Source organism: Aplysia californica, unplaced genomic scaffold (assembly GCF_000002075.1).
Source record: "Aplysia californica isolate F4 #8 unplaced genomic scaffold, AplCal3.0 scaffold00423, whole genome shotgun sequence".
In the NCBI taxonomy this organism is placed as follows: domain Eukaryota; kingdom Metazoa; phylum Mollusca; class Gastropoda; order Aplysiida; family Aplysiidae; genus Aplysia; species Aplysia californica.
The window spans coordinates 582,602-595,146 of NW_004797693.1; the positions used below are offsets into that span (position 1 = coordinate 582,602).

General features: G+C 38.7%; 1 protein-coding gene across 1 annotated transcript; it reads right to left on the minus strand.

Annotated features, from left to right (window-relative positions):
* Positions 1 to 565: 565 nt before the first annotated feature.
* On the minus strand, positions 566 to 10,446 carry LOC101864002. Its single transcript, XM_005104526.3, has 3 exons — positions 10,231 to 10,446; positions 6,871 to 6,967; positions 566 to 4,698 (listed from the first exon to the last, which is right to left on the minus strand). The coding sequence occupies exons 1-3, from the start codon at positions 10,356 to 10,358 to the stop codon at positions 3,928 to 3,930; spliced, it is 996 nt and encodes a 331-aa protein (XP_005104583.3). The 5' UTR covers positions 10,359 to 10,446; the 3' UTR covers positions 566 to 3,927.
* Positions 10,447 to 12,545: the final 2,099 nt, after the last annotated feature.

Consider the following 12,545-nt stretch of genomic DNA (forward strand, 5'->3'; position numbering starts at 1 on the left):
TAACAATGGCAGTCGGGGCTATTTAACAGAGAAACCCCGTTAACCACCAGCCCCACTATTACGTTAACTTCATGGTTGTCCCAAGGTTGACAGTATAACGGGGTTTGACTATACAAGAAAAGTGCAGTGAATCTTATGAAATGTGACTGATCTTAACGCCCTGTCAATACTGAAAGTATAATTTGAGAGATGAAACCTCCACATTTAGCACTCATCCCGAAACGACTAGCACTCATCCCGAAACGACTAAGGCAAGTTGGTGGGAAGCCTTGAAAAAACCCCAGTAAGTTCCAGAATGCCTTGCTGGGGATTTGAACCAGGTGCAATGCATGGTAGTCCAGCATGATATCAACTGAACAATCAGAGCTCCTGCAAACTTGCGTTGCTGTAAGTATTCTTAAGTCAGAATAATGAGCTTAATATGGCAATGAGAATGCAAAATGGAACAACGAAGGAGAAAACCAGAAAGCTCTGGCTACTTAGTAAAATCTCCAATTACAGAAAACCCATGCATGTGCCTCTGCAGAATGCAGTTCACTTGTGCGGGTCATAAAAAAGTCAAACATTAATTTGAATATGGTCTTTTATTATTTGCAACAAAATCCTACACACAGAAAGCTACAATCTATAATACTTTGACAGGTTAACTGGGTTGGGAACAAAACTATTTAGAGCATAAATGGATTATATTACAATCTTGTCACTGATACAGTTACAAACAAGAAAAATCGAGTAAAAATAAAATATTGAGCCCTTGAAAATGTGATACCTAGGTATGTCATACAATTTCAAGTTTCCAAATCACAGATTTATAATATGTGGATAAAATTTCCCACAGCGTATGGCACATAATAATACAGCAAAGACACACTTCACAAAGACACCATGTATACATGTGCGATAAGAAGAAGAGTTTGAGTTTGAGTAAAGAGAAGCGCATCGACACAATAACTACCACTAAGTGCTGAGAAAAAGCAAGACATGCAAATAGAAAGAAAAGAGGGAAAGTAAAGAAGTAGGACCAAACAATGGTGAAAGCAGCAGATTAAGTAACGTTGATAACAATGTAAAGATAAAAGTCTTTAATACTCCTCCAGTTCATTGTAAATCTTAAGAACAAAATGGAAAGAAGAAGGCATGAAACTAAAGCACCTAATTCTGTGTACTACGAAACTGAATTTTATATTCAGCAAGCTTAAGGCAACAAATTTTCAAAGATGAAGATACATCTGAAAAGCAAAAGTTCCGGTAAAAATGAGATTAGAAAGCATTCATTTTGCAATAAAAAGACGAATACATGTGTATAACAAAATAGCGATTCTATCAATGCTTTCCTAATAAATTAAAAACAGTATTTCTCTCACCAAGTAATACTTTGCTTGCCTCCACTAGCAATGTGCTTGAGGGTAGTAGAGTGTGTTAATTGGCAGCAGTGTTCAGGAAGGTATTAACTCTGTCCAAAGGAATTTCCGAGACTTAAAAACTATATCATTAATTCAAATATGTGGGTGGCTGGAGGGTGCTCTGGAGTGGTTTGCTTCTTCTTTCCGATCAACAAACATTTGTCTTAAGTCCTTATAATATCTCCTTACTCTTTCTTTTCTGTGTTTTTTTACACTCTTGTAACACCTCATCTTCGGCATTCATATTACCTTATTGTTTTGAAAGTGCCATAAGTGCTTACTAAAATTAAACAGTTCAAGTATAACTACTGCTTTTATCAGGGAAAAAGAACACACGACAAACAGTGGTATATATTTTTAGCATTCTGACACGCATGGCTTTCACTTGTGTGTGTGTGTGTAATGTGCACTTTTATGGGTGCACCCTTTTACAGCAGTCATCAACCCATGTATCTGCTCAGGCGACAGTGAAAAGACCAGCACACCCAACAAGACATGAGACAATCTGAGCTGTATTGAAGATGAAGCATTAGTTCCAAGTTAGGACACTGAACAGAAAGAAAATTTCAAACAGAACAAAGGAGTTCCTTTCAACAATATGTAAGGTAATGAAGGTACTGCCTGCAATAACAACACACGCGCGCTCAGTGACTGGTGCTGTGAAAGTGATGGACTTATCATATTAAGTTAGGTCTGGGCTTATCGTATATAAAAAAAACCAATATTATTCGATAGCGCTTAGAATAGCGGAAGTCAGATCTGGGCTTATCGCATATAAGAAAAAACCATTCGACGGCGATGTGAATCGCGGAAGTTAGGGATGGGCTTATCGTATATATAAGAAAAAACAATTCGACTGTGCTTTGAATAGCAGAAGTTTGAGCTGGGCTTATCTTATAATAATAATAGAAAAAAACATTCGACGGCGCTGTGAATAGTCAGTGAATGTTGAATAGCAGAGGTTAGGTCTGGGCCTATCATATTCAAGAAAAAAACCATTCAACAGAGGTATTCGAATAGCATGAATAGTCACGCTTCTAAGCTTCGAAGAATTTCTGTTTCCTCAAAATCAGACAGCACTACTATATAATCTAACATGCCTCAACGATGGAAGCATTATGAGAATAACATAACGAGCAGATGACACTGATGGAGCTATTGACCTGGCCTAGGTCTCACTGCAAAGCGCTTCAGATTGTACATGGCGGGTCTTTGGGTATCATGGAAGTGCCCAATTGCCATGTACCATGCTTGTCAAGCCAAGGAAACCTGCAAACACTGCCAAGAAAACAAAGGATTTTTTGCGTATATAAGGTCCAAGGCAAAGATCCTTTAGGAGACTAAGGAAGAAGGTAATCCCAGTCAAGAGGATAAATCAGGTGGTAATCACCCAGCCACCATGGTGGAATGATGAGCTGGACAAGTAAGTAGCCTCTTGAACAGAATGCTGAAGATATTGCACAACAAAGAATATCATATAGAGAGAATATCATAAGGTAAATATCTGTCAGACTGTCTATTAACGTTCTTCTCACCCATGGACACCTTCCTCCCCTCACCCACTCCTTTCTCCCCATAATATAGGGGGAAAAAAGAAAACAATCAGTAATTATAAATGAGACGGCACATAATTATAAGTGTTACGACAAAAATATTTACATAGTACACATATGGTATGATACAACAGTTCAAGTTTATCTAGATCAAACCATGTCTTACAAGCATCCCAAACAAGATGAAATGGATAATGAAAAATCCGTTTTTTTTCCAAAGTAAACTTTCTCAGATCATTAAATTTTAACGATTTTCCTAGTAGCTTTATCAGTTCTTCATGACCTCTTACAGTTTGAACTTATCCTCATGAAAACAAAGCGTGCTTTCAGACTTCATCAAGATGAAATTTAAAGCATGCTTAGACAGGTAAGAGGCAGAACCTTTTACAAGTGCCACCACTTTATATTAATTAAAACATTTACCCTAGGCTTGACAGTAATTTGGATGGAATAAATAAAGACGTATTAGCAATCTGAGAAACATGATGATTCAGGTACCTTTCTAGCTAACTGGACATGCAGCAGGCTGAACTATGATAATGGGTAGAAATGTCACATTTGGAATCAGAAAGATGAACATTGTTCCTGGAATGTAATCTGCTCTGAAGGCTCCATACATTTTCTGAAATTTCTCCTTTCTTTTGCTTTTACATACTGCATTTATGCTTGCTTGTGTTAAAAAACAGAGAGAGAAGTCTTTCCTACATGACTTTTCTCTAACTTGAGCTAAGAAGAGTGACAATTTAGTACGGTACAAGAAATTCAACAGTGTAGCCTACATTTCAGTGCCAAAATTTTTGCGGCATTCAATCATTAGTGAAAATAATTTAATGCTTCAAAAAATCTAAAACAGGACAAGTTGATTATAAAATTGAAAGGAAAAAGGTTTACATTTCTGGACTTTAGCGTCCTCTCCTTTGAAACAATAGGAGCACATATACCACTGTAATGACCAAAGAATGGCTCCAATCTCAATGTTTCCATCCAACCTCATGGCCATCCACCATCTGAGGCTCGAGGAAACCACGAAACATGCTGGCATCTGCTGACCAGCGCACACCATACCCCTGAGCTTGTCGTGCTTCAATGATGAACACATCGTGGGGCAGCCAGTGGATATTGATCCACACAGCATTGTCCAGAACTTTTGTACACAATTCCAGCGCATGCCGGTTTTTAACTGCGTCCGTGCCAGAGCAGTCACCCCACCAAGATGAGGATTGATCTCGGTGGAAATGTTTAGACAAAGCTCTTGCACCAACAGATAGCTCTGACTTTTCATTATGCTTGGCACAGAATGAAGCCATAAGGGCAGTCCGTGAGGGGGGAAGCATTTCTTTCGTCCCAATCGTCTTTCTGATCCCCAGGAGATCCAGAATACCTCTTAACCCCAACAGAACCAGCACCTGCCTCACCCTGTACTTGATTTCCTCCTCAGTCCACAAATCATGTAAGGTCTGGAGACCTTCCAACATGGGCATGATGGAGGAAAAAGTCACTTCTCTCTGTTCAGAATGGCTCTTTTCATCTAGGAGATCAAAACGCGGCAAGTCCAGGGCAGGGCAATGTTTGTTCTCCAACCACAGGTTCAGCATATTGCCCACTTCTCGGTACAAAGGATACGAAGGGTACCCAATGATGGACTCTCTTTGTCTGCTGTCTTTCGAGCATTCTGCCAGCATAGTCTTGAGTTCCTCCTCGGTTAAAAATGTGTCATCTCTATGAAACTCCTCCTCAAGCACCTGGGAAAATAGGGAGTTTTTACAGAGATACAAGAGGAAATAAAAAAGTTGAAAATAATAAAACAGATTATTATAATAATTTAAAAAGTTGCTTTAAAAGATTAAGAGTCTTCATCCTTATCGATCCCTTTTGAAAGCCAGCACCTTACAATAATTTGGCTAAAGACTGAGACACATAAGACTGGTTTTTCAGCTGCTTTTATCTAATAAAGTCAATTACAGTGGGTTCCACTTATAACAGGAATTCAGCTATAGCAGGCTTATTAATAAATCTTAGTGTCCAATCTTTTATAATGTATTAATTTATTACAGTAAAAAGGATTGCTTTTAACAGGCAGTCAGAACAGGCAAAGTCGGTTATAACAATGATCCAACCATTGACAAAATCCTAAAGCAAATAGACAAAAAATCAGAAAAAAAAGCAAACGAAGCAAAACAATATATCCATGCCGAATTACACCAACATTACCCACAAGAGTTGATTATGATGTGTCATATCACATTATGCAGGGGAGGAAGGGGCAAAGCAGGATTCACTTTGGTGTTAATCCAGATTTTTCAATCATTGACTCGAGAGTCTTAGAGTGACCTCAGCCTGGCACCGTATCGTCAGATTGTCTCCCCATGGAGAGGCAAGACTTGTAATGAGAACTTGATTGAATAAAAAGTAGACACTTGACCCTTGATTTACTGCGGATCTTTGTGTGTTCCTTTTCCTAACAGTGGTAAATGATGATTATATTATGAATAGTTGTAGAGCGCATAGAGCCTGCTGTAGAGCCTACTGTAGAACCTGCTGTAGAGCATTGTGTGCAATAAAAGCAATTATCATTTTCACTACATTCTGTGCATCTCGAATGTTGTCTAGTCAACCTCAATGAGACTAAAGTGCTAAAAAAAGAAAGATAAAGATGAAGAGCAATTTATATATCAGTGAGGAATAACTGATAAATTGGGATAAAGTGGGATAAAGCTGGCAATCTATGTTATAAAAAGGATCCCATTTCTTGTTAACCATTAGTTTTAGTGTATAAATGTGACAAATGGTTATAACAGGGACATCACATCAGTCCCAGCAGTCCTATTATAACCAAGGCCCACTGTATACAATAATTGCCACCAGAACCAAGACCTGTAATTGACAATTTAGACATGGAGAGACTCATATACTATTCAACAACATCTTTTGTCTTATGGTATCAGCAAAATGATGCCATATCTGACAACAAAGCGCATGAGGAAATCACTAAGCGGACTTACAGGGGAGATTGATATACATTGAAGTGCGCTAAAACTAAAAAAGGTTAATCTGATTATGGTAGTAAACCAAAAGAACATAAAATCCCTGATTTTTTTCCCTTCTACTCGAGCAACCTCTCAAAACAGAAAACCTGGCTAAATCAAACTAAATCCAGTGGTTCCTCAGATTTCGGTTCACTCAGACTCCGATGTGATAGAAACAGCCCAATATAATCAACTTCTCTCTTCAAATAGATCACCAAAGCTTGGTGGACTGGAGGGACAGAGGGTCCATGGCCAAGATTAAGAAGAGCAGTCTTCAAACCTAATAAGACAACAATAACATGACAACCCAGATTATTTTTCCAGAAAAAAAATTTTGGCCTCAATAATTTTGACTAAACACACAAATAAGAGAACTATTATTTTTTACCTCAACAATAGAAACTAACCACAGATTCTCCCTAAAGTATTCATTGTGTGACCTCCTATAAGAAACAGCGGATCACTATCCATCTCTTCCACTAGCCAGGCTCAAATGCCAGTAGACAATCCTCCATCTAATCAGACCAGATCAAGAGAAAACACATAGCAGGATAGCATGCATTAAGACGCCGAAGCACATATTATATCCTTTCATGGCATCAGACTAAAGGGGAAGACAGTGCCATGCAGGATTGAACAACAACAAAAAAAAAACATATTTTACTCAAACTAATGTAAACAAAGATAGTATTTGCAGCAACATTTTGTACAAAAGTGTTTTACAGAAACTAAGGCGTACTAACTGAACAATGCAACACAACAAATGTTCCATGTGAGGCAATTTAAAAAGATGCATGTATAGTCCATTTTTGAAATCATTGTAAAATAAGTTCACCATTTATACAACTAAAAAATCTTTGCAACTGAAAAGAGCTAATAATGACTTACCAGCTTCACATATTTTTCTAAATTGAGCTCCTCTGACTTCATTTTTAGTAAGTAGCAGCGTTCCTCAAGCTTGAGATACTGCAGATAACAACAGTTTCTGGAACAGATCATAATGTATGTCATAACAAAAGGGAGCTGGACACTAAGTGCAATATATAAATGCAATGGTGTACTAGAAAGAAACAGAAATCAAGGGACTGGAAAAATGATGGATTTAATCAGACCCCCATGACAGTCAAAGTATCCTAACATAATGAGGCATATTTTGGACCACAAGTGTAGAGGTGCATATTATATCATAGCAAAACAGTATCCCCCCCCTCCCACGAAAGACAGAATAAATAAGCATCATGTGATAAACGAAAACATATACATTGGAATTCCAAGATTTGCTAAAATGATCTTGAAAAATCTATAATAATAGACAAGTTTTTCTATTAAGTATAGTGTAGACCAAAAAAAAAGTAGAGCTTCAGAGGGAAATAAGTGAAAGTAACAAATGTCATGAAGCGGTGGAATCAGGGGATCATCAGTTTTTGGGTATTGGAGTTTTTGGTATCACTTTAAAGCTTGTCATTTATCTCTTGATGAACATAATACTAATATATCTTCGGCCACATGATACAATGTCACAAGCCCTAAAACCAAAATTTTTCAGGTGAGAGAAAAAATATTTCATTCTTTAAAAAATTACAGGTACACTGCAAAACTGATAATGAAAGATGGGAAAGGCATTATTGATTGGTTGAGACAAATCATTTTGTGAACAGATGTTTTTGCAATGAGGTAATTGGCTAGGCACATTGTGCGATCCCTTTTTTCCTCTGAGATACAATGTATTACTACTAAGCTCTCGCGCACTGCAGTTTATTACGTCAAAAGCATGGTTTGCTAGAGTACAAATCATCATACAGCTAATCACAGCTTTCTTCGGTATTACTGATAGTTTTTAGACCTCTAAAGGATAAAACATAAAAGGTCAGACAAGAATCAGAACAGGCTCTAGTAGAAACTATTTTACCAGTTTATTACAGACATCGTCAAACTGTACTTTTGACAATTGTTAGTACATTCCTTCACATTAAAAGTATCAAAATGACGACATTTTCTTGTAAATGCTTCGAAGTATTACTGGAGACCTAGTAATGGTTAATTGTGAGCGATATAATACTTCGAAAAATACGTGTCTCATTTCGCGGTCCTTTTTTTACAATGGGAACGCTATTCTACAGTCACATTTATTCATCACACATACACACACACACACACACGTTCACACACACACACACACACACACACCCACACCCACACATACTTATACACACACTCTCCTGCACACAGTCAAATATATTTCAAAATACTTTAACAAAGCATTTCTCTAAAGTGTCATAAAAAGCATGGGCCTTAGCCAGAATTACCATTTTCAGCCCACGTAAATGTTGATATTAATTACTTGAGATACGTCTTCTTTGTAAGTGTAGTACCGGTACAAGGGCAGTGGTGCTTGATGGCATGTGTTGCAGGGTTTGGGCATGTCTTTGCCAATCGTCACAGAAAACGAGGTTGTACGGTACTGAATGTCTCCTCGTGAGGAATAGCGGAGTGGTCGTATGTCAGCCACTTTTGTGTCCCCTATATTTTCTTCCTGGTCGAATGGTTGAGTACCGGTATTCTTGTAATGATGAATATTTTCTGAATAAAGTATAGTCTAGGTATTTGACTTCATATGGCAGAGGGCTTTGTTATAGTCAGAAGGTACGTGTATAAAAGAGCGTTTTTGAGGGGTCGCTCAATGACGCTATGAACACTATCAAGCTCCTTTAGAGTGTGCCTCTTTTTGAGATATTTCTATTCAGTTGCGATGTTGAACTCACAAACTAGAGCTGAGATGACACTGGCGATGGAGGCATTTTTATTTTGGTAAAGGCATCCATCACTGTACAGTATTATTCTGTCATAGGATTTGGCAAGGGATCGTATCTATGATGCAAGATGAAATTTGTCAGAAGTTAACCAACTTTCAACCTCATGCCAAACATAACATTTCACGTCCAGGGTTGCCATATTGCAGACAGTAAAGTTATGCATGGCAAGCTTTCTTTTATAGTACAGAGCGGAGGACTTATGGGACACAAGACACATTGAAGACCCATGCAGACACGCCCACTCTGTCTGATGTCTCTTAAGTTTAGGTCTCCACTGCTATCTTTTAATCCATTTTTTCTCTAGCCACGCTGCCTCTTTACTTTCTTTGTGAACTACCCATGCACCTTTTGTTACGTTGCCTGTTTGGTACACGACGCAAATGGGGTTTTTTTCTGGCTGGAAAAACACACAAATTGTTTTGGTTGAACTCTTTCCTGAATTATATATACATATATATATATATGGCGAGCCCCACAGTGTAGGTCTTTTACTCTCTACACATGTTGTTACATAAAATTGGTCAAACTTTTAAGCGTTGGTTCCAAATACAACTTCGAGGAACTGTCTGCAATAATCACTGGTATCCTTTGGGAGACAGTGTAAAAATTGTTCATTCAAGAATATGTTGAACTCTTCTGCTCTGTCAGAGTGTGAAGAAGACCTCAACGATTTGTTGTTTGTTTAGGTTGATTAGGTTCTTTCTTCTTTTGCAACTGTAAGGTGATAGGTACTAATCAGTCACATTAATGGGTCAAGTAAAAGCCCATCATAAATTCACCCTCTCCCACTCAGCATCGGGACTCCCGTCAGAAGTCTTAATAGTGTAATAAATTATTACCCGTTTGTCTACATCAGCTGGCCCAAATGTGTACATATTTTCAGCACATCTAAGAGACAATATCATAATTTATGTCTCTTAGACGCAGACTTTTGCCACTGGACCTCATGGCCATGCAGGTGGTCATAAAGCGCTCATCAATGCTGCCCAGCAGATTGTAGCTTGTGATCTTGGAGAGCAGGTAATTTGACGGCCTGCGGGCATGGCACATTCATTGTGTTTTTTTGCTTTTTTCAACATTTAGAATTTGAATTTTGGGAAAATAATTTCTTGAACAAGCCATATCATAGATTAAGAAACAGCAATTTTTTTTTAATTTTCAAAATTTTCGGGATGTGACATTGTATTTGTATCATGTGGCCGCCGATATCTATTTTGAACAGAAGTTGAAGAAAGAAGGAGCCAAGTGGTAGCGGTAGAAAGCAGGAGCCTAGAGGAGGGGGCAAAAGAGGTCCAGGAGGGGGTGGGGCAGAAAGTGGAGACGAAAGCAGAGATGACAGAACATAAAGAGCAGGAAAGGATGTGAAGGAGAAAAGTTTCCGTCGTTTTCCGTATTCAAATCCAAAACCCTATTGAATGAGAGGCGAACACCTTACCTATCGACCACGAGAGCCCCCCTCACAGCCATACTTGAATTTTGCAAGGGGAGGTCAGTAGCCTGTGCCAGCCTACACAAAAAAACATACGCTGCACTTCGAAGCGATGATGGGTACCCATTTAGCATTATGCTTCATATATGTCTCATTGTGCAAGGTGAACTATAGTTAGCTAAGTATATCCAGCATACCAAAAAACGTTCATTGCGCTTCAAAGCAATGGTGGGATCTCATTTAGCCTTGCAAGGGATATATGTTACAAAGATAAAGAAGAAAAAAACCCACTGAGACTGCAGGCACAGCTGTTCGACATGCATGAGAAAAATTTGAAGAAATCAATTTTGAAAAAAAAAAAATCGCACAGAATTTGAATGGCTCTGCCAAGCTTCAAATATCTGTTAATAGCGCAATAATCGTGAGTGTCGATAATAATGAAATCGAATGGTGTGCAGACCTGATGGCAGAATGCCATGGTCAGTTAGATGTGTGATTTACGACCGGACCGTATGATATTGAGGTAGACCATCAAGAGACTTAATTATAGCACTCATGATTTTAATGCATACAAACAGCACCTCCCCCCCCCCCTTCCACACACTCAAGTAAAAATTGATTTTTTAATTAACTAAGACACATGATGATATAAAAACATTTATAAATTTATAAGTTTTGGTCAGTTCAGGCTCAAGAAATAGGGAGATCGAGGGGTAGAATCTAGAGGCGATGAGGATGAGAGACAGAAAGATATAGATCTAGAGATCGAGTGGGGCAGTGCTGCTATGAGAGACAAAACAGAAAGAGAGAATTGAGAGAGACTGAGAGAGAGAAAGAGAGAGAGAGAGAGAGAGAGAGAGAGAGAGAGAGAGAGAGAGAGAGAGAGAGAGAGAAGAGAGAGGGAGGGAGAGAGAGAGAGAGAGAGAGAGAGAGAGAGAGAGAGAGAGAGAGAGAGAGAGAGAGAGAGAGAGAGAAAGAGAGAGAGAGTTGAGAGAGTCTAATACGGCGCTTGCAACTGCATAAGGTCACTTCTCCACCATCTACCATCACAGAAGGTGAAATTGCTCACTCAGTCTCATTCTCTTCAGTCCATAAGTTGTAGGTAATCTACAGAAGGGGAAGATCACTCAGCAAAGGCCTAGTGAAATTAAAGTAGGCCTACGTCAAGGAACATACAGTATGAGTAATCCTCTGCAACATTAGTTCGACTGTCAACAATTAGAACGATGATGAGGTACAAACAATGAGATTAAAAGCGGGCTGCTTTGAAGGTTCTACGCTCCTTGGGTACAAACAAAGTATGTGCAGTGGCAGAGGTACACTCTGAAGAGACTTTGACTCCACTAACGACGAGAGCTCTATAAAAGAGAATACATAAAACGTTCCAGAAGCATCTGGGGTGTCAGGCTAGTTGCATCAGAGCTGGAGCTCTCGACAAAATCTAAATCCAGCAGCTGAGTCGTTGTATCCTGGGGTTAACCTTACAATTACAAGGGTCACCGGTGGGCGGTGGCCGGAGGATGTTTGTGTCTTCAGAATAATGGGGAAAACCCGTAAAATTTAAATTGTTTGTGGTTGGCAAAATGATCAATTAAAGCTGTCAAACTTAATTTAATGAAAATCTATTTTTAAAAATAGCGACAAAACAGCAGAACCTCAGTTCCAAATCCGAAAACATCGTGATAAACGATTTCAATTCTAACATAATAATGTAAACAACACTGTACAGCGTCTCCTTTTTGACTACCACCAGGGAGTCTGCCTAATTGCCCGATTTGTTGGTATCGTTTTGGTCCTGTGAAGGCCAAGTTTTTGGTTCCCATGAGGTTTTGGTTCCCAAACAACAGTACAGCCCTACTCAAAATATTTTTTTAGAATGTCAACGAACGATCTCCCCATATCCATGTCATCTCCCAAATAGGTTATAATTAGGTTACCTCTACATATAGTTTGGCCTATAGAATTGTAAATATAACATTTTGTCTGTGATTTATTTATTTAGAGAGTGAAGAAGTGCTTTCGATTCACCTGTTTTGATTTTTTCTTATAATTTTCATTGTAGCCTCCCCTGAAAAAAGAGACTCCTTGCGATGATCGGGTCAAGGTCATTAAGTTTCTTATCGCTACTCCGTGTAATTAATATTCCTCTTTGATATTCCACAGATTATCAATACTTCTGTGGTTGAATAGCTAAGTGCATGGAATATTTCAGCTCCGGTGTGGGTTTGTTCACAAATCTCTCCTTCTAAGAATGAGATTCACTTTGGCAGTGAATGACCTCGCAAGAGTTTCACGAATGAATGACCTCGACCTCTGCCGAA

Excerpts from the sequence above, each read along its gene's own strand:
- LOC101864002 (XM_005104526.3), bottom strand. The coding sequence starts at position 10,358 with ATGCTAAATGGGTACCCATCATCGCTTCGAAGTGCAGCGTATGTTTTT. Across the intron at positions 6,968-10,230 it reads GGGGCTCTCGTGGTCGATAG|AAACTGTTGTTATCTGCAGT; the intron begins GTAAGGTGTTCG and ends GATCTGTTCCAG. Across the intron at positions 4,699-6,870 it reads TAGAAAAATATGTGAAGCTG|GTGCTTGAGGAGGAGTTTCA; the intron begins GTAAGTCATTAT and ends CTATTTTCCCAG.